This window comes from Podarcis muralis, chromosome 6 (assembly GCF_964188315.1).
Source record: "Podarcis muralis chromosome 6, rPodMur119.hap1.1, whole genome shotgun sequence".
In the NCBI taxonomy this organism is placed as follows: domain Eukaryota; kingdom Metazoa; phylum Chordata; class Lepidosauria; order Squamata; family Lacertidae; genus Podarcis; species Podarcis muralis.
Window position 1 is genome coordinate 66,535,379 of NC_135660.1, and position 23,007 is coordinate 66,558,385.

At 40.9% G+C, this 23,007-nt stretch overlaps 1 protein-coding gene across 7 annotated transcripts in view; it reads right to left on the reverse strand.

The window, feature by feature from the left end:
• Positions 1-23,007, reverse strand: part of PCDH15 (protocadherin related 15) — a 621,509-nt gene that overhangs the window by 35,911 nt on the left and 562,591 nt on the right. For all 7 annotated transcript variants that reach the window (XM_077930491.1, XM_077930494.1, XM_077930496.1 and 4 more), the window contains 3 exons: positions 18,548-18,763; positions 14,591-14,679; positions 4,119-4,295 (listed from right to left, as the gene is read on the reverse strand). In XM_077930491.1, the coding sequence (XP_077786617.1) occupies positions 4,119-4,295; positions 14,591-14,679; positions 18,548-18,763 (482 nt within the window). The remainder of the gene's footprint in view (positions 1-4,118; positions 4,296-14,590; positions 14,680-18,547; positions 18,764-23,007) is intronic.

Sequence of the window (23,007 nt, forward strand, 5' to 3'; positions counted from 1 at the left end):
CACATTTTGTCCACAGTGGGCAAACTATTGTTTGCATAGTCAAGATTTTTTTTAAAATTGTGATCTCCAGTTCTGGTCTGCAGACAAAAGTGGGTTGCATAAACTATGCTTTGCTGAGAACCAGCAAATATGGGAGGATATAAGAGCCCATGAAGGGAGGAGAGAGATACAACACAGGGCTTGTGTCCTTTATTTACCTCTCTCCATTCTCTCTTTCCCAAAACACATTCTTTCTGCTGTTCTCCATTCCCTGAAGGACATTCCTTGAATCAGGTCATGAGGCATGGAAAGAAGAAAAAACAGGTGTCTGAAGAACCCAGCTTACTCTTCCAAAGGACAATGAAAGCCCCCTCTAAGATCCCCCTGCAGGATCTGCTGGGTAAGAAAGGTCACAGAATCCCCTTCAAAGCTCCTTACAACAGGATTAGGTGATGGAAAGTACCAGTTGGAGTAGCTTTGGAGATTAGGATAAGAATCTGAGTTTATCTGAACCAAACCTCTGGAGGTTCCCAGCCACAAGCTAAAACATGTTAATGCTTCAGATTGAAACTCTCACTTCATTTCCCCCCTTTACTTTGCTAAGCTGACACTCATTCACCTCTACCCCAAAGCCAAGGTAGTATTCCCTAGGATTTTGCTGATTTAAATTTTATAAAGCTTTTGAAGCGAGGGGGAAAAGGCTGACTGTGCAAGCATAAGAAAATTGTTTAATTAGGTTGCTTCTAAGCCAGTGTTAATCGGTAGCTGTTCAAAACAAGAAACCACACACTTTCTTCACTTTTTTTTCATGTTAACCTTCTTTAGTACAAAGTCTGTATATTAAATGAAGGAAAAATGATACAAGATGATTCCTCAGACCTGTCTTGGGGGAGGGGGGTAGAGGGTTGGAGAGAACAACCAATTAACACAAGATGCTAAATCTCTAAAAATTACACAAAGCTGAGGCTGCTGTTAGTGCTGATGGTATAGAAACAGTTCTTTTTTTAATATGTGCTGTGATCCTGTGTACATTTACTTGAGAGTAAAACATCTAGGCTATTGGGTGCTGCAGCTCTTTGGGTGTTCTGATTCACAATAAGAAAATGTAGCTGTATAGTCAGTTTATTAGTTCCTGGCTTGTTTATTCTTAGTTGTTCAGTTATAGTTATGCAGCTAAGAAGAGGAAGTCACAGAAGACTGACAGAAGTCATATGGAATAGCCTCTCGTAGTCCGAAAGGAAAGTAGAGTTGCCAGCCAGTGACGGGAGGTGTTAAAAAAAGAGTTGGTCCAACTGCTGAAGTATCACCAGTGATTTATGCAATTTGTGCATATGAAGCTTAAAAGAACAACTCCGTAATGTGTGCAACAAAGGTGTTTCCATTTCCAGGTATAGATTGTGACAGGAGCAGCTGCACTGGTGAAGCTTTCTGGAGCACCAGAAATTGTGTGGTGGTTGTGATCTTGTGGATCATCCTTGCAGAGTAGTTATCAAACTAACATGCCAGAAACAACACGCCAGAAACTACAAAAAATGAAACAAAAACTAAGGGTCTTTTCCTGGCTCCATATTATGAGAGGAAGAATTAATCAGGAGACTGTTCTGCAGCCATGTAGGTAGCCGGTCTAAAGGACTATCAGCTGACTGACCCATCTACAGAAGCATGATGTGAGTGGGCTTTGTGTACATGTCAAGGAAAATGTCTTGAGCCAGAGAAGAGTACCAGCCTGGCTCTGGGCTTAAGCCTAAGAAAGATATTCTACTATCATAAAACAAAACAAAACACCCATTCTGAGGCTGTTTGTTACATAGCTTACTAGAAAGGCAGTGAGATCTGTAAACTAGCAGATTTCTAGGCAAGCTTCACAGGATCATTGAAACCCCGTATTTCAGAAATTGCCTTCATTCCATTGAATAAATTGAAACCAAAGAGCGATTCTAATAAAATATCTTGTTGAGTGCATGATTAACTATGACTTTTAGGACATAAAAAGAGGACATAGCAGGATAAAAGAATGACTAGAGACTGAAATACTACAACATGGGACAAATTTGCACAGGGATAATATTCCTGCATACAAACACAGCACTGAGAAAATGCAGATTAAGACATCTCACCATGAGTGCAAATAACTATATTGTCTTAAGTGATAGCTGTGTGAATGCAACTGATGACTGAATCCAGCCCTTCTTTTTTGAGTGTGTATGTGTATCTGCATGTGAAAGGGGGAACCAAACAAGAGGTTTGAAACTACAGAATAAATCTTACGTTTTCTTGTTTTGTTTTGTATGTTCAAACCTTTACCACTGTCAGGCTGTATATTTGCTACCTGTTAATATAATATTAGTCTATAAATTAATTTTCTCCTCTCTTTTTCTGTGGTTATTTCTAACTCACACCACCTATGATGAGCCTATTCACTATACCTCTTCTTAACAGGCACATGCTTTTCTATCTCACTTGTGCTATAATTTATCCACACAAGATTTGGGACACAGGAGAATAAGATTCCTCTAACGAATCACAATTCATAAGGCAGCCCATAGGTATTTGCTTCATGGACATATGACTGACAGATTGCCTCATTCCATCATGAAGCACTGTGACCTGACTCTCCTTCGGGGAGAAGAGGTACAATAAAATATATGCAAAGCAGCAGCAGGCACCAGAGGGGGTTTGGAGAAAGAATAATGATCTCCCACTTTCCACAAATACAAGGCAACAGATGAAATAGGTTTGGGAATAGAGATGAAAAATAGCAGTCTTCACAAATGAATGAACCAACACATGCACACTCATTGCAGCAAATGTCCTTAGCTTGCTGACTGCGTCATTCATACAACTGCTGAAGATCCCAGACAAAGTTTGTGAATAGGGAGTTTGTGGGGTGGAGTGGAGAGAAATTCAATTCAGTTCATATTTGAAGCCAATTTTACACTTTCCAAAATGGTATGCAAATTGAGAACAAAATTCATTCTGTCCTTTGCAATGCAGTTCTCCAACCAATGTTTACAAAAATGCAAATATTAGAAGTAATGTGTGAATAAATGACTATATATTAGTGAAAATAGCATACAAACTGCATTATATTAGGAGAAAATACATTGATCAAAACTGCAGACAGAAACGTGTTTATTAGTAAAATATTGTACGGTACTTCATTTAGGGCATTATTGAGGAGGAAAAAATGACTTTCCCACTGGCCAGGCTAAGCTTTTCTCCCTGACTTCTAGTTTTCTAGTTACAGAGAATGCTTTATATGGAAGAGCATTCTGTCATGAGAGCCTCTACCAGTTATCCAGATACAGGTTCAGTTCACCTTCAGAGTCCTGTTTGAGTGTCCCCTCCCATGTGATTATAGTTAGGAAAAAGAAGAGCGTGCTATTGCAGTTTCTGTCTCTCCCCTTCTGTTGTGTCCTCATTGTCTCATGGTTTATATTGTCCAGGATTCTAAATCACATATGGAGCCAATCTCCTTATGATAGGCTTCCTGCTGCAGAAGTTATCTTTATAACAGGTAAGAGGTGTACAGATTGAGTGGTGAGGACATGAGAGAGGAGGATAGGTTCAGAAAGCATGACTCAGTCTCCTTTGTGCACTGTAATCCCAGGAAGCCTCAATAATGCTTAGCTGCTTGAGAGAACTAAGCCTATGTTCTTCCTCATTCTGAGCCCTGGCATCTAGTCCATCTGGAAAAAAACCAAACAGAGCAACCTTTCTGTTTCTGGTGGGAAAAACTAGATATATGCTTCTTTCCCCTGCCCAAAAGCTAGGTAGCGAATGGGAAATATATATTTCTACATCTGCACTGGAAGGGCAACCTTGAAATGACACTGAGTCAAGATAAATCTAGTTTCAAATCCTAATGTGTTGTATGAGACAGCAGCATTACATGGGTACTCAAAACTTTCCAATGAGCCTTATGTGCAACGTGGCTATAAATATTATATACATATATCAACAGCTTATAGGTACATAATGGTGTGCATGAAATCACAGTGTGGTGGAAAAGGAGAGAGGGGTATTAATTTTGCTAAGCAATGTGGTCAAGTCAGTAACTAAAATAACCATTCTGCCAACCAGATATTCACAGTGCTGACCACAGAGATAATGCTACAATGACATGATGGAATACATACTTGAAAAGCTCGTTCCTCATTATAGCACGGTTTGTTTGAGGGTCAATTGCGTAGACCATAAGATCGGATTTTGAATAGTCTTCTTCTGAATAGCCATCTCCGTATCTGCGAGCACCAATGGATTCTACCACAACCCTTGCGCCAGGAATCTGGTCTTGAATATAGCGTTCCAAAATCCTGATAACGGAATGCAATAGAAACATCTTCTGTGACTAATTGACATGTTCATTACAGAGAGACAGACAGAGAGAGAGACAGAGACAGAGAGAGAAGCCAAATGGTAAAAAACACATCGACCCTAAAACCCAGGTATTTTTAAGTGCAAAACTCCTAAGGAAAACTGTAGCAACAAAGAAGCAGCTCTCACCAGCATTGTGCCCATAACACTACTAATGTGTATTTATGATAGCATTTGAGTTTTAAATGGCTTTGGGGAAATTCCAATGGTATTTTCCAAATAAAACTGTTAGCATTATATAGGAGTCAGTTTCACCTCTTCATAGAAGGCTAATAAATTCTCTCTCACACAAAATATGCCCACGATGAGTTGCAGTAGAATATTTCATTGATACATACAAGATGACATAACATAGCAGGTAGTAGTGCATCTAGTATTCCTCAAGAAATATAGAAAGCTTTGCAATCAGGGTATGGAGCTGACAGGTTTACCACAGGATGATAAAACAAACAAGCAAAAACCAGGCCTGCAGTTAAACCACAGGCATTATATAGAAACTGACAAAACTGTTGCAAGATAGCTTAAGCAATGTAGCTGCACAAATACGCACTGTATCAGGGACACAGAAAACACAGTTCAAAATTGTCCTGAATCTAGCAGGCGAGATCTATCCACAGAAATAGGCCTCTGCACTGATACATATCTAAATGCACATCTATGCTCTTCTTAAAGGGGGTTCAATGCAAAAAACAACAACAATGCAGTGGAAAATTAAAACAGTATAACAAACTCAAAAGAACTGTAAATTAAACCAAAACCGTAAAAATCAAGTCAACAGAAAAACAGCAACAACTGAATTTTGTCATTATTGAAAAAGTAGCAGCTGAAAAACTTGTTTAGCTGTTTATTGGAAGGCAAGATTTCCTTCAGCAGGGCATTCCTTTGACACGAGACTACCACAAAAAAGACCCTTGTGCCGACTTGCCGTACTTCAGATGAGAAGAGAAACAAAGAAAAGGGTCTCAGGGGACAAACTCAAGAGTCAGGAGGATTCACATGGGGGAGGGGAGAGGCTAAAACAATGCCTATATTCTGGATTTCATGTTGATGACATACCAACCCTTTTCAGTGCTTAAGCCAGCCTGAAAGGGGTTAAGTGCATTCTGAACCATTAATGAGAGGTGCATCTTTTTCTTCTTGATACTATTTTCCAACCATTTTTTCTTTATCCCTTTTTTGGGTCCAAAGAGCAGGGGTAGCTGGCTTTTGGCCCTCAATATGTCGTGGACTCCAACGTCTGACGAGGGTGGCCAATAATCAGGGATGATGGGAGTTCTAGTCCAGGCATTGGCAAACTCGGCCCTCCAGATGTTTTGGGACTACAACTCCCATCATCCCTAGCTAACAGGGCCAGTGGTCAGGGATGATGGGAATTGTAGTCCCAAAACATCTGGAGGGCCAAGTTTGCCTATGCCTGTTATAGTCCAACAGTATCTGCAGGGTAAAAAGTTAGCCACCCCTTCTACAGGGTACATACATTTTATGTCCTTTATACAGTTGACTAACAGGTCTGGGAGTTGAGTCATTTGTTACTGTTCAACGTTTTGCTATGTTCGTCTTTGGATTCTCTGAGATGGAGATGTTAGAGGAATCTTTTGGCCTATAAAGCAGATTTCCTTGTACTCACCCATTCGGTCCCCAACCCCCATCATCACATGGACTCTTGTTATGAAGGTTTTTCACCTCAGGTTTTTTTATATGATGAAAGGTGTGGTTTTTTAAAATGCAGCATTGTAAAGAGATATGTAAATTGCCTTGTAATTTATGTTATTTACATATTCATTGATGTATAATTGGTGCTGTCCCAACAGGGGCCTCACTGCTTTTCTTTTTCCTGAAGTGTTTGCTAATTTTATATGCAACAAAGTTGTTTGTTTCTAGAGGCAGTCTATAGACACTAAGGATGCAATTCTAACTATGTCTCATTGTATCATTGAATGATTGTAACCTTTTAAAAATAGAGTGCATCATTCATGATTGTTCTTTTCACATGGAAATAAGTGACCTGTTGTCCCCTGTTGATTTTATCTGTGCTCCTCAGTTAAAATCTGAGGATTTCTAGCTGTCAAACACAAAACCCTGTTTACTACAAATATTTAAAACATAGACTAGCTTGAGCATTGTTTCAGCAAATGCATACACACAACCGTCTTCTGCATAAAAAACTCATTTATGAAATAAAATGTTGCCTTACAAACACTTTTATAAGTGGCATTACAATGACCGACCGAAGGAACATGCCTGTAAAATATTTATTATGCCCACAGTAATTCACACAAGCCAAAACACAAAGAGCAAAAAATATCAACAGGATGCAAAACTGTCCTTCCCTGAACTGAGCAAGGGAAATGAAACAGGAATAAATTTCTGCTGAATCAAGGACACAAGCCTTCCATCCTAGCTTGCCTCGTCCTGGAGTAAGCCCAGTTGAATTCAATGGGATGTATCTGAAGAAGTGTGCATGCACACGAAAGCTCATACCAAGAACTAACTTAGTTGGTCTTTAAGGTGCTACTGGAAGGAATTTTTTGTTTTTGTTTTGAGTAGATATGGTTAGGATTAGATTCATTAACTTTGAAAGGGAACCCATACGGAAGTTAACTGGTTTGTAAATGTTGATGACTGATATATGCATGTCTATTGTGCACTACAATATTAGTAAAATAAATAAATAAATAAATGTATTTCCACATCAGTAAATGATGTAACAGAAGACTTGTGTAAAAAAAAAGATGTTGGCTATTTGCAGTATAGTAACGCTGCAGAGAGCTTGCTGGGGAGACCATGCATTAAAAAGGGACTCAAAAATAACTTAAACAAGGTTTTAATTACAAAAACAAAAACTCCTTATACACTAAATGCATCAACAACAAACCAGACCCAACCACCAACCCATCCCCCAGGGTAATGAGGGAGCTAGGTGCTGCTCCTTATATACTATACCCAATTGCTGACACAGCTTAATCAGTACAACTCAGCAGCACCTGCTATGTTTCACAGCTGTAAAGCTGGGTCTCGTTATTTTGCTCTGGCCCTTGCTCTGGCCCCTTAAAGACATACACATCGGGTGGAACAATGATGAACATTTAAAGAAACCATTCAACAAAACCAATAACAGAAAATGCTGGATCGAAGTGTGAATGAACAGACTGAGGTACCTTTGTACATCCCTACTTGGGGATACTTCAAAGAACAACCATTATATTTATACCCCCCACTTTAAGATGGGAGTCCCAGGTTCTCTTGTCCAAGAAACCTGTAAGAGCCTTGCCCACAATTTAAGCAACACTAGGAATCTCTCTTGGGCCTCTTAAAGATTGCAACTGCCCCACCTTTCCTTTCTCAGTTCTAATCTGGAAACTCTGAGAAGGGTAATCCTCATGGTTCATGCATCCATTCTGCACTGGAAAAAGGTGTCTTTTAGTACTCCAAAATTGCTATGACAAAATGTATAAACTACTCTAAGGACAAGATAAGCAAAACTGCAGCAGCATAATACTAGGAATGGCAGAAAACTAATCCAGTTCAGATCAATATGTGCTGTTCTTCACAATATTCTCTGAATTTCATTTATTGTTTTAAAAGGGCTTGACACTGATTATTCTAACCATACAATCATCTTGGGTACAAACCTCACTACTGAAAATTTCAATATACAGATCAATGAATTGTTTTCAAACTGATCCAATGAACACTATGCCTCTGTCCTGTTTCCTCTGAAATTTAACCTGACAGAAAGAAACTACTAACAAAAGAAGTGCTTTTCATATTCATTATAGACAAAGGCATATATACATTTCAGAATAGTATCTCTGTGGGCATTTGCTACATGCTGCATCTAATGAAAAGGGGATTTACAGGAGTTACAGGAATGACTGCATGAACTTCAAACATTGTAATAATGTAGCAAACAGCTATTCTGTTCAGCAATTTAGGAGTTGCTGAAATGTGATAGCGATGGAAGGTGAATATTAATGCTTTTTTCCTTTAAAAAAGCCCACCTGAAATGTCTACACGAGTGTTAAGAAAACTAAGGCAATGATTTTGTACATTTTTGTTTGTTTGAAAAAATACACATAATTGTATGGCTCTAGAAATAATGCAAAATCCTCCCAGTATGGTTATTCTATAAATATGGAATGAAAAGGAGCATCTTGATGAAGACTATATGTTGTTGGTTTTTTAGTGTGAAAGCCTTGCTTGTGTGCTATTGCTGCTGAACTCAACAAGAATAAGAGATGAGAAGAAGAAAAAAGATAAGAAGAGCTCTGCTGGATCAGGATGGTGGCCCAACTAGTCCAATATTCTCACAATGGCAAACCAGATGCCCATGGGAAGCCTGAAAGTAGGACTTGAGAACAACAACCTCTCACTTATGCACCCCAGAAAGTGGCATTCAGAGGCATCCAACAGTGCAGGCAGAACATAGTCATGATGGCCACACAAAAAGAAGCAGAGGTTACCGTGGATTGTAAAGATCACAGAGATAAGGTATGTGAAGCACCCCGGAATCTCAAAAATGGCATATATATATGGGAAATATGATGAAACTCTGCCAACCGCAACTGCACTGTTTCCAGTATAGAGTAGCACATCTATGCACTTATTTTTGTCCAAAAATTTAAAAACCTGAATGATTTTAGGGACCATCAAGTTTAGGCAATATTGGTTCTGTTGTAGCGCAAAAACATCTAAAGCAGGGTGTGTGTGTGGGCACCTCTGCACATGAGAAAAACTGTCTTGGACATGGCACCACAACCACACACACACTGCTACATGTGCCACAATCATGCACACGTGGCAAACACACATATGCACACAAGGCATCACAACCACACACATGCACACACTCCTGCGTGTGGGTTTTTTCCAACACTATCTTTTGGGGGTGGGGGAAGGGGTACTTCCCCGGGGTTCCTTAGGAGGAAGGGTAGGATATAAATTGAATGGATAATAATCTTTCTCAGAGTGCAAGAGTTGATTTTAATGCCCCAGCTGCAATTTTCAAAAAGATCACATCCCTATAAATATTAGGCTTTTTTAAAAAAGAGGTTTTCTCCAATACCCACAGAGATCCACCCAATCAATGTGTGCTTTTCTTAAGCCTAACTCACTCAAGGGGAACATTTTAAGTGTGTGTGTGTGTGTGTGTGTGTGTGTGTGTGTGTTGTGTGTTTGGGCCACAGCTGGAGACATACTAGTTAACCCTTCCCTATCCAGCTGTGACTCTTCCTCCAAAACAGAGAATGACAGGGAAAGCCATTATTATTATTATTATACTCACTTTATCTTGCCCAGGGCAACCAAACAAAAATACAATAAACCCCTTATAAATATATTAAAAACAAGAGGAAAAAGAAATACATTAAAAGCATCCTACCTACATAGAAGGCCACTTCTATGAGTTCATGTTTGCTCATAGGTGCTACACTGGCTTGAAAAACAAGAAAGGATTTGTTGTCTTCTACCCAATCCACTTGTGGAGAACACAGTGCAAAGCCAATTAACTCTCTGTGTTACCTAAACCAGGCACTCAGCTACTGTTATTTTTCTTTACCTAACTTTTGGAATGTAATGGGTTTTCAATGCCTATCCCCTGCCCCACATTTGTCTGTAGGAAAATGAATACAGTTGTACTTATTTATTGCCCTTTCCTTCAGTTGTTTTCTCCATTTTTGCATTATAGTTATACAGCAATGCTTTCCAGGAGATCAGCTCTGCATGCTGCCTTTGCTTCTGTTTTTGTATCAACATCTCTTATTTCTGCAGCTAGCAGAGCAGCTTTCAGAGGCAAGGCACCCTCTACATTTCTCTCCCCTCAGCTTGCTTCTTTCTCCCTCCCTCCTCCTTTGTACTTAACCAAACCTCAGGGGGCTGCTTCTCCCTGGGGAGGCAGACATTCTGTTCCTCTCTCCACCGTGCATAAACATCCTCTTCCTCATGCATGCAGTTCTACACTTTAAAGCAGGGGTGCGCAACTCAAATCACTATGAGTGCCATCTTCAGATTTTTATTACCTCAGGAGGTCCACGTAGCTACATTAACTGCAGGAGGTGATTTCTGTTACCGTTTTAACTTGTTGCTTTCTTTTCAACAGTCATTTGTCTAGCTTCCTTTTTCATTCTTCACTTGCATAGATTAACCACCTATAGCACATATCATGTCCTCTTTCTTTAAAACTACTGAACACCTGTATTCTGTTAAACCTCTTTTTCATTTTCTCTTTCACCTCCAGTTCATTTTCTTAGCCACCCCCTTTCCTCTCTACACCCCACAGTGCTCTTTCGCTTACCTCCACATCACAGGTCCCCCAGGACCACACCAAGTTCCTTCCTTCAACATCTCCCTCCTTTAATTCGACAACCCACATTATTGCTACTCTTACTTGTGGAATTTGCCAGCAACAACACAAACAGCTTTAACTCTTCCTGCAACTAACAGGTTGGGAGAGGCTGACCATGCAGTATGCCAGAGTAGCAGCAACAGGTTGAAAAAAAATGGCTCTGTCAGCTAAACTGGCCTTCTTGAACAAAACACTGGGGGGCAGGCCCATCTTGCCCTGCCCTGCCCCCCACTACCTTGCCTTGCCACCTGCTGCTGCCTCCTTACTGTGCTGCACTACTTCTCAGCCAGGGGTCACGTCGGCGCATGCCCAGTTCAGTGCAGTGAGTACAGATGGTTGGTGGTGGCTGCCTTCCTTTCTCTCTCCTTCCCTCGGTCAGCTGCCTTCCCCCAACCATGCTCCCACCTCTCCAATGCGTGCTGCTGCCCGCTGGCCAGGTGTGCTCATCAATGCTCAGGCTGTAGTAGTTTGGAGGATGTCCCCCAAAGGGGCCACTGTCCCTGCCATTGGAGGACGCCGTCTCCACTGGCTCACCTGCCTGGCCATGCTCTCCTGCAGGGCTGCTCAATACCAAGCCACAGGTATGGAGCAAACGAGTGAGCAGGAGAAAGAGGGATGTGGAACCAGGACATGCACATGCCGTAAACTTGCCTATGCCCATGGCTACTGCTGCATCCCTCTTGTTCCTCCTGGAGACAAGCCAGAAACAGAGGCAGCAAACTGAGGGAAGGAGAGAGGGAGGTGGAAAGGCAGGCAGGTGGGGGAAAATATTAAGGGGACTGGGCCCCCATAAGAAAATTACCAGGCAGGGCGGGGAGGCCTAAGGGACACCAGCCCCTTAAACATTTGGCACATATGTGCTGTACTGTCATTTCACTTCATGCATTGAATTCTGCTGCACCATTGGATGTGAATGTGGGGTCCACAAAATTTGGCACAAGGATCCTGATCTTAATGATACAGTTAAAAGTACAGACTCTTCCTCCAACAGAGCTTACAGCTATTAATTCATTTTTCCAAAATGAAAAGACAAATGGAAGTATTAATGTTTCATTATACTGATTCCCCCCCACACACTGCACTGAAAACTGAAATTTACAGAGAGATTATTATAATAGACCCAACAAAGCCCTAACACTGTATATTGAGATTTGCTTCAAGATCTTCACCATGCTGTCTAGAATCCAGGAATCCCAGTGGAGGATCAAAGGCTGAGCATACGTATGTCAGATAAGGATTTGAAGATATTAATTCTTCATTCCAAAATAGATATTGTAAAGCCTTATGAAATGTCATAGGATACAGCACCGTAGCTCATTGTAAAAGTCACAGGCAGCCATAATACCTAATTTTAACTCCCAAATGTTGAAATTGTGTATTTTCATTTTTTGTTATAAACATACCTTTAGAAGTAATGCAGAGGGAAGGGGGAGGAAGGTCAGTCCATAATTGGGAAAATATTTCTTGCTTATAAATGCCCAGGCACAAACACAAAAATGGATTTCTGAGTTGCCAGCAATATTTACATTAGCCTGAACAGCCAAGATGAAGACACTAACATATCTACAGGCTTCTGCAAACATAGCTGCAAACGTAAATTTAATTCTGGTGACCTTTTGAGCCAAGTGGGGTAACTGAGCCATTTTGTACTCCACTTCTAATTCACCCCTTTGGTTGGGATGGAGAGAAATTCATTTTGGTTACCTAATTTGCAGTTCTCAAAACAATATGTGTAGCAAAATACTTCTCCTAACTTTCCAACACAGTTTGGCAACCATGAAGGTGATATATAAAAATGCATAGTTTAGGAGCAAGTGTGCATAAACATGTACCCTTTTCTTAGTTAAAATAACCACTAGAATGAAACCACTGTCTCCAGATGAAAGATCCCCATCGTTGTGCTTCTATGAACACTTATGTTAAGATATGTGTGCACATGTAAATTAAGCATGAGTCAATCTGCTAACAACTTGCTATTTCAGTTGTGTATGCTTGGATTAGGCCCACTGTGCTGAGACCATGGGCATTACAGTTTTGTGAGCAATGAATGAATTTCTGTTACTCATTTGTTGTACACACAGTCTTCATCTAATCTGTCACCTTTGCATTTCCCTTGCTGAGGGACATGCTAATTCCTGAGTACTGAAAGCACAACACTTAAAGCTGTTAACACCACACCTATGTTGCTGTTGTGCTTTCTTCCTGGAGTGCTAGGTGAGCGTTCCAAATAGGTGGGCTCTCTTGTGATAAGCAGCACACGTTCGTGATAAGCAGCACAGATATCTCCACATATGACTGGCTACTCCCATGTCTCATAATACGCTTTTGATTTTACCAACCAACAATTTTAATAACCCCATTTTATTACACAATATTATTTTGATCCGTTGTTGCGGGGCCCCTAGAAAGCATGGGGCCCATAGGCCAGTGGCTACTCTGCCTACTTGGTAATCCGGCACTGTCAAACAACTCAATTTTTTTATGAATAAACATTTTAAAATAGTAAGCTGTTAAAAGATGGATTGTGGAGAAGATGGGAAGGACTATTGTGTGCATCCTGTTATAGTAACAGAACAATAGCCAGAATGAGATACTTTCTAAAATTAAATGATCTTTGGTCTCACAGCCAAAACATCATATCTGCATTGAAATGGGAAATGGATCACCAGTGCTTTTATAGTAAATAAGCTAGAGTAGTCTCCTTGATTTCATCAGAGATGTTAACCAGAGGCAATTGCTCTCCTTGTGGTCTAATTTATTGTTGCTTTGTTGAAGAATGAATAAAATAATTATTGGCATAGAAATAAATCATAAAATTCTAATACCTTTAAGTAGGGCTACAAGTTGTTGTTGGTTTAATCAGTGCATTAATAAAAAAATATGCACTTTATTTATCACTGAGGATCAATTTTAATACGTGGGAACTGTGGGTTAAGAGCACATTTCTTTAATTTGTTTGAGGTTCATTTTGTTCTGATGTGCTACTATAATAGGGAAAGAATAAAAATGGAAGATGGTTTTTAACAAGGAGTGCTATTTTTGTTAAAGAAGAAAATTTTAAGTACGGTAATCTTACATTGCCTTCAGTGCTTCAAAAAAAAATGTATTGAGAGATTTTGATAATAACCACATTTATATAAATGTAATTAATTGACTGAAAAGACTGGATTGTGGGATTTGTTTCGCAGGGTCAGCAAGGTGAGGGTATATTTGGAATTTCCTAGTGTACTTGCTACCTTTTCTGATTCCCTTCCAAGCAGGGATGGATGGCTCAATCTATTTCTCATTCATGTCAATTTTGCACGTGCTTATTCATAAGTCCATTTCATACTGTTTCCTCATTAAATGGCAACGATTTAAAAACAAAATCTGTACCAAGGGTCAGAATCAACTTATGAGTCCTGCTAGTAGAATGGCCTTCTGCTAGTGCTGGGGGGGGGGCTTTCTGCCCTCTCTCCTCCCCCGGTGTTTTATTTGTTTATGGAATTTATATACCGCCCTATACCCAGGGGGTCTCAGGGCAGTTCATAGTGTTCTCCCTGGGGGTTCAAAATTGGCTTGGAGGATGGAGAATTGGGGAAACCCATAGAACAGTGGGGAGGGGGGGGGAGAGAGGAGAGATTGTTCCACCTGGCAAGCTGAAATGGACGGACCAAAACAAATGAAATGTCAGTGAGGCATTCAAGAGCACACCAAAATGGAAGTGGTTTCCACAAATAGCAAAAGTGAAACTCAAAATGTTGTGCCTTAGATCTTCTCCCTTCTTTCTAAGCTTTATATTGCCTATTGCACTGATGTTTCAGGAAATATTGAACAGTAACATTTTAACCACTGGTACTTTCCAGGGTTTGACTCTATAAAGACGTTTAGACAATGAACACATTTCATTACCCTATAAGCTGATCCTTGCTTTGTTCCACAAGAGTAGGAGGGACATTGGAGACAATGACTTGCATGTCCAACTGGTTGACTACAGAGACCTGGAAACAGAAAAGAAAGATACACTTGAGCTTGCAAAACATACATTATCTCAGAATGAGAACAGGAGCAAGGTGAGATTCTCCACCTGCACCTGTAAGGACCATTGATATGGAGCAGGGATGCAGAAACACTGAGAGGAAATGTATCACTAAAGAAAAAGCTCAGAAGAAACAGAATTGGGGGGGGGGGAATACATATGCTAATTAATACATATAGCTTCAAATTTAGTTACCATAATGTGAATAGAAATACAATACACCTCTCACCACAGTGGGAAAGACTGTTGACTGGGCAAGGTCGCTTTCAACAAAACGTGGACTGTCATTTATAAAGAAGGCCACATAGCCATCCTATTTGCAACACTGTGCCCACTTACAGTGGTACCTCGTGTTACGTACCATCCCCCTTACGAATGCTGCAGGTTACGCGCTCCGCTAACCTGGAAGTAGATGCCCCTTGTTGCAACCTTTGCCCCAGAATGCGAGCGGAAGTTGCACTCCAGCAGCGCAGCAGCAGCGGGAGGCACCATTAGAGAAAGTGCGCCTCATGTTACGAGCGGTTTCCAGTTACGAACGGACCTCTGGAACGGATTAAGTACATAAAACGAGGTACCACCGTATATGGAAATTAAGTCTCCAAATTGCACCTGAGAAGCTGACTGGGTAACACGTAAAGGTTCTGAAGCACAAAGGTATCAAAGATAGTGCTTTTTTCTTTCTTTTTGGAGACAAAACTAGTAACTGTCTCCCCTCGAGCTCTATTTCTCAGAACAGCAAAGGTAACCTGTTAACAGCAAGGCAAACAGTGATAGGAAATCTCAGCTCATATTTTGTCCCCTATATGTGAGACAAAGCAAGCATAGTGAGAGTTTAGCCACATGTACACTGAAAAAGCGATCAAGCTGTGTGTAGTTTTTTCTTTCCTTATCAAAAGTGGTATAGCGTCGGTTTCAAAGATGACAGGAGGGAAGGAAAACAGCTTGAATGGTTTTTTCAAATGGACAAGCAGAGAAAACTCCAAGCAAGCAGGGCAAACTTCTCTCTTCCTCTATCACACAGAGCCTTGTTTTTCTCTGCTGGCCTGTATGTGAAAGGGAAGCAATCAAGTTGCTGAACTGAGAAAAGAAATATGAGAGAATTCTCTCCTCTAGTGTTCGCAAACTAGCCAGGGCAGTTAAGGGTAAACAGTATTAATGGCACAGCAGACAAATCATAAAGGGCCTACAGTACTACCAACAAATGTCCATTCAGTGATAAATCAATCAGTTTTGCATACAAATATAGTGTAAAGCATATAATCTACAATACAGGAAGTTCCATCTGTCAGTCATGGTTATGTACATAAGCATGTAAAGGGTAGAAACAATGTGTTTGCAAACATAGATACCATACATGTGCACATCTTAGGGAACTATAAACTTTCAGACATTCAAAATAAAGTCAGTGACTCAGCTGTGATGGGGATGCAGGGGTAATGAACTTTAGCTGAATTCAGTAAAAATCCCTCCTTGGATAAGGAACCTGCAGTGTTTCTGAATGTGGGGAGGATTCTAACCTTCAAAGTGATGGGGTTACAATCCCCATTCAGAGCTTCATGGTAAATGCACTGGGAGAAGGCTGGGAGAAGAAGGCTGTTGAGAATGTTCTAGCTCTGGATTTCCTACACTGAGCTGCTGATTGGCTAACAAGGCCCCTTCAAACTCTCTGATTGGCTAACAAGGCCCCTTCAAACTCTATGATTCGACACAGAGAGTTGCTCTTCAGGATTTCAGGCATATGTCTTTACAGCCCTACTTGGAGATGCTGGGGATCAAACCTGGAATCTTCTGCATTCTAATCATGAGTTTTACCACTCAGCTATGGCCCTTCTGCTTGAAAATCAGTTGCTTCCCCTTCTGCACACTGAGAGAACTTCATAAGTACCACATACCTGGCACAAGAGTTTGATAAAAAGGTAATACTACAAATGATATGCAGAGGTACTCGATAATTACATGCAGATACATGTGCAAATCATCCGAATGCTATTAAACTCAAATGCAAACTTCAGTGTAATCTACTAAATGAAACTCTAAAGCAGTTAAGTGTTGGTGTATTAGTCATTCTCAACATGCAGTGTTTTAAAAAGGACAACTCTAGTTTGTTTGTTTTTAAGATATGGTATTATCTAAGTCTTTATAGATTTAAGAATACAACCTTTCCATTCAGTGGCCAGGTACCCCTCCACTGAGATAGTGCAATAATGGAAACCATAGTAGTGGCTTTGGTAATCAGAAGTAGTATCATCTACTGTATTGCAGAATAAATCCTAAAGACATTTCTTAACACTGGATGACCGTGCCTTCTATTTCAATTTGTTCTTTAAAGCAAATAATAAACACTTGCGCTCTACCTACTCCCATTTGCACCAGCAGGTTTGTAATAAGGAATAAATGCTGCTTAGATCTGCAAAATTGAAGGAACAGGGGTCCACAAGGTTTGATTATTTATGGTTGCCACTGTTGGGAATTTCATTCCTCCATGCTGCAGATGTGTGATTGTTGTTGTCACACGTCTGTGTTTACATTCCACAGTGTTGGATGTCATGGGGAACGGAAGTTCAGATACACTGTTCTGTTCTGTATTGCTTTTGTTTTTTCCCTTCTCTCCGTGGAAGAAAGAGAGAGGGGAGCCATGTTTTCTTTGTTCGGTTATGTTTGATTTTGTACATAATAAATTAGGCTTAGATGTCACACCTCAAGGCTCAGCTTCTGTTTGGACTCTGCTAGTGTTGTGTACTCATGTCCTTGGATATGGGTCGCATCAGCACGATGGGACACAAGAGTGATGAATCATCCTGGACGGCGCTGCACTGGGGGAGAGGTGATGGTCTTGGTGTTTCCCAACAGCCACTTCACCTTTCCCTATCCCTGAATAGGGATGCAGAAAGCTTGGTGTGGGAGGAAGCTGGTTATCTCATGTTCTTTGGCAGAAGTGGAAGCTTTGGAGAAAACAAGAGGAGCTTCTGCCTGCCAGAAAGCCCAAGTGATATGAGATTATTTGATGCAAAATAGTTCTGAACTAAGTAGCAGGGGCTACGCTCCCCTTCTCCTTGAGTGCTTCCTCTGAGTGCTGCAATTTGAGTCTGACCAACATAGTACTTTGTGCCACCAACTTCATCCTTGGACACGTCTCAAACAGTGAAATACCAGATTCAAAATCTCAAGGCTGGATCCAGCTTGCCAGTGAGTGGAATGAAGATGAGTGAAATGACATCTTTGCATGACTCAGTTGCTCCCTTTTGCCATGGCTGGATGCACAATGAAACTACCACAAAGCAGTGACCTCCACACTCTATGATTCTTGCTTCTGCTCTAACCCCTTGCGGGTAATGTTGGCGAGTTGTCTTTGAAAGTTGAAAGAAGTGACTGGGCACACGTTTCCTCTGCCCTTGAGGACAGAGACCCTACTAGACTGCCCAAGACTTCTCAATGCTTTACAGAGAATTGGGGAAACAGGGAGAGGAAGGCCTCAGGTCAAGTGTTTTCAAAGTTGAATGCAATCCTCCACAACTCGCAAACAAACATTGGACAGGGAACTATTACGCTGGTGGGTGCTGTACACAAGATTCGTTAGGGCACTAGTCTTTGGCAACCTGATAAGCAGATTTGTGGAAGTCAGCCCCCTTCAGTCCCAGGCAGGCAACAGGAACAGGAGATTTAAAGACCCACTGATGGGCTACTTAGGAAGGCCTGACAACACTAGCTGTTGTATCCTCATCATATGAAATCAGAATAACAAAAAAACTACAAGGAGGGTGAATGCCTGTAGCACAATGTCGTCTATAATAAACTTTGCAGCAAGAATAAGCCCCCGAATGCATACTTACAAGTACATCTGATTTATTGCTCAGCCCCTTTCCATAGTTGTCTGTAGCAATGACCTGAAACTTGAAATACGATCGCCGCATGTTTTTGAAGAGCATAGCAGTTTTGATCAGCCCCGTATAAGGTTCGATCACAAAACCTTCCTTGCCATCCTTGATTGGAGGGATGATGAGTCTGTACTGCATAGCACTGTAGTTGCCCGTATCTTTATCATTTGCCTGATAGGTTCAAAAAAGAAGGGGGAGAAAGAAGGCAGAGAAATTACTGAGACAATCATGTATACTGAGAAGCACTTGCTGCGGCCTCTGTAATCAATACAGAAACTAATCTCATGGGCATTATGATAATCAGTTTGACTGCTTTCTGCATTTGTAATATCAGAAATTAATTTTTAGTAGCTTCATGGCTTCCAGAGAAATTTAGGCTAGGGGTGGAGAACCTGTTTCCGCCCAAGAGCTGCATTCCCTTGTGGACAACCTTCTGGAGAATGCATTTCAGTGGTGGTTGGGGCCAGAGGGGAAAGTGGACAAAACAATGGATGTGAGTAGTAGGCTATATTTCAAGCACACAAACACACACTTCATCCTCCATGCAGGCAAGGAAAAGGCATCATCACACTTCTAAGGCCTGAGGTTCCCCAACTCTCATTCAGACTCACAAAAGCAGCATTCAGGATGTGGGGGAAAGCAGAATAATTTTTTGGCCATCTTCAATGAACTCAGGGTAGAGTCATTGAAATTAACGGCCCTGATTAATTTCGGTCCATTCCTTTCAATGGGCCTGCTTCATATTCAGTGGGGTATTTTGTTCAGTGCACTTAAATCCCTCCCATTTAAATTAATAGGATATAAAGGGTTTTGGCTAGAGCATCCGTTTGACTCGCACAGATTTTTAAAGAAAAGTTATGGTACACCACTATTAAGGAAACAAACAGGTTTGATGTTTTTACTGCATACGCTATCATTTTGAGGGGGAAATGAATGGTGTATTAATGTTAGCAAGCTAGAAGAAGAAGAAGAAGAAGAAGAAGAAGAAGAAGAAGAAGAAGAAGAAGAAGAAGAAGATGATGATGATTACCCCACTTTCCCCCTGACGGGACCCAAGGCAGCTTACAGATAAAAACAAGAACCACTAAAAATGGGAGGGGGGAATTATGTGAAAATAATTAAACACTGATACAATTAAAACCATATACAGATATAAAATCTGTTCAAAACATTTGTTTCAAAATTGTTTAAAAGATTGACATGAAGACTACTTTCCACTATAGTAAAAGAAATATTGAACACAAATAAAGAATCAATTTATTTTTAAAAAAGATCATGTGTCTTGTCTGCAATTTGTTTTTCTCATGTGTTTTCTAATACATCTTTAAAAGTTAGTAAAAATAAATAAATAATGTTTATCTGTTTTGGGACCACCAGAGCAACCCTAAGCTCAGCGAATGACATAACAAGCACAAGTCCTTTTTAACACAAAGGAAGGGAGCTTGTTATTCCTGTAATTTGTCCTGAAGGTAAATATTTTTATCACTTCATTAAGGGAAGATATGACACCTCAAGGGAAGTGATATGCCTGTCAGAAAAGAGAAAGGACTACAGTTGATCTTAATACCATTATATATTTTCTTTTGTTTATGTGGCAGACATAAATATGCAGATGTTTTCACAATTCTTTTATGAATGAATGTTGAGAAATATTATATGTCCTCTGTGTCAGACTTCACCTCAACTGTCAAAATAAGGAGCGGCATTATCTTTCGGGTGCAAATTTATAGCTAAACTGAGGCATGTTTTAAAGGTGCTTAAAAATACCAAATCGTTCTAAAGCTTCATCATAGGCTTCTTGTTCACATCTATGAAGGGAAATGTTTGGGTGAGAAGGGGGTGGGGGTGGGAAAGACGCCTCTGGTAATGGAACACCCTCCTGAATTGATTCCCCTCCCCCTATAATGGGGAGGAGACATGTCTCCTTTCTCTGCCCCACTGCCAGCTGTATGTTTACTTGTTTTTTTTTTTTAAAAAAACCTTAATTAAGCATTAGCCCCATCACCAAATTAATTTAGAACTGTATCTGTGGAGGGCTGGGCGGTCCTTGGGTTGTCCCAGGGTGGACTAGCCTGATTGAAGACCATTGGATTATAGCCATAGGGTGGCTCAGGGGTGCTGTGTACAGCCCATGGTCTCTCATTAGGTGAATGAGCTCTGGTAAGCCTCCTCTCTCCTCTTCCTTTGTAGTTGAGAAGAATAAATCAGAAGCTTCCACTTCTAATCTCAAACAAACAATATTTCTCCGCTATATCTAAACTTGGGGAACTGTGGTTTGTTTGAACTCTAGCTAGCAAGAACAAACCGGTATCAAATCAGGATTTCAGATTCTGATTTGTACACTAACTAGAATTTAAATCAGCTTTCGCTAACCTGGGATCTTCCTGAGATTTGGACTACAAGGACCATCAGTCCCTAGCATATAAATTGAAGGAAAATCTCCTCCCAGATCAGCCTGCCACATACAAATAATCATTTACCAATGACCTTTTTGAAGCGCCACCTCTATCACAGGTGACATTTCTTATGACAAAGGAGATGGCTTTTTCAGTAGTGACGCCCCAGGTCGGAACTCTCTCCTCCCGAGGTATACCTTCCATCAACCTTTAGTGTCCAGCTGCTTAAAAAAAACACCATCCAGACATTTTAAAGCATGTTTGATAACTTTCCAGCCTCCGCATCATTCAATAAACTGCTTGCAAAACTTGGATGAACTTCAGGAACAGCCTTTGACACAGCATGAAGTTTCAAACGGGGGGGGGGGGAGTGTGCCCATTTACCACATGTGCAGAAGTGCTGACAAATGGCCTAATGGGACATTCTGGATTGCAGCCACTGTCGTTAGATTAACTCAATTCATCGGCAATTATCTCTTGAAGATATGGCATCTTTAACCAAGTGTTCCAAATAATGAAAACCGATCTACTAACACTGTTTGCGTAGACATGCAATCAATCAGGACCTAATCACTGAATTGTCAAGATGAAAGAGAAGTGGCAGTGGACCGAAGCATAGATGGAATGTGCTTCTGTTTCTGCTGTTTTTTGCCCTGCGATGCATCTTCCAAAATACAGAATGTTGTAAAACTAATCCATATGTGCAACCAGGCTGTGTGGGTTGTCAACTGAAACAAACAATGCCATGTGTAGGCTAACAAAGGGGGGCTAGTGCTGATGAAATGATCCCCATCTTTTTTTATTGGTTAATTTCAAATCCTGGTAAGTATTAGGCATGGCTAAGGTGGGAACTGATATCCAAAGTTTTCAGTGGCAAGGGAGAGGGTGAGGTGAATTTATGTCAGAAAGGGAAGAGGCCAGAGGAGAGGAGCTTGTGATCCTGTGGCCCACTTCTTCAGCCATGCTTAGGAATTGGGAAGGTTACATAGGTATTGGCTTGGTTTGTGTTTAAAAATGTCAACGTCACATAGCCATATGACCCCTCTCCCCAACTACAGACAAGCGTCTGATAAAAGTGAAGCTAGCAATGCTAGCCTTTGTATAAGGGAAAGACTAAGGTATATTAAACAGCATTGCTGGGAGAGGGGCCAATTGCCCACAAAACACTAGATTAGGAAAGAATCATCAACCACAAAACAGTAAATGCTGCCCTTGTCAGAAAAACAAAGCAGCTATACTTCTGAAATTTGGCAGGCTTCATCTTACAAGGAAGGGCTACTATGCCTACAAATTTTATGCAATTCTTCTGGGAGGGGGAAGTTATAGACATTTCATTTAAAAACACACACAACAACTTCCAAGGTATCTACTGCAATACCCCTGGACTTATTTGGCAGGCTTAATCTTTTCCTGAGGGGCTAGTATGCCTGCAACTTCCATCTACTTCTACCAAAAGGGAGTTAAAGTTATAGCTTTTTAAAGATGTCCCAATAGTAAATTGCAGTGGGTGAGGAGGGGAGACAAAGCCTTGTTTGTTTGCTTGCTTTGCCAAAGTAGATCAGGACTTAGACTCCAAGTTGAACTGGGCAACCTCCCAAGTGCTTTGGACTGTTTTCTGATGTGCCAAATTGGGGTCTGAACTGAATCTTATAGTTCTAGGAAGTCCAACAGTTTGATCACGATCTACAGGTCGATCTTGGGGGGGGGGGGGTCCTTGGTCGATCATGGCTGACCGCGGGATCCTGACCCCTTCCCCCCTCCCAAAAAAGCTAGTTGACTGCCAGTTTCTTTATGGTGGGAGTAGATCGCAGTCTCTTGAACGTTGGACATGCACACCCCTAATATAAATGCACATAAAACATATGATAATGTAGAACTGCCTCTATGTACTTGGGCTTTAAGCCACTGATATTTTAGGGCCCCATGTTGCCATTACCCAATCCTACATGGCCAGAAACCTTTATGTGGCTGCCTGAATCATGTCTCAGTGAAGCAAACATCCAAGAACACAAAGTACGT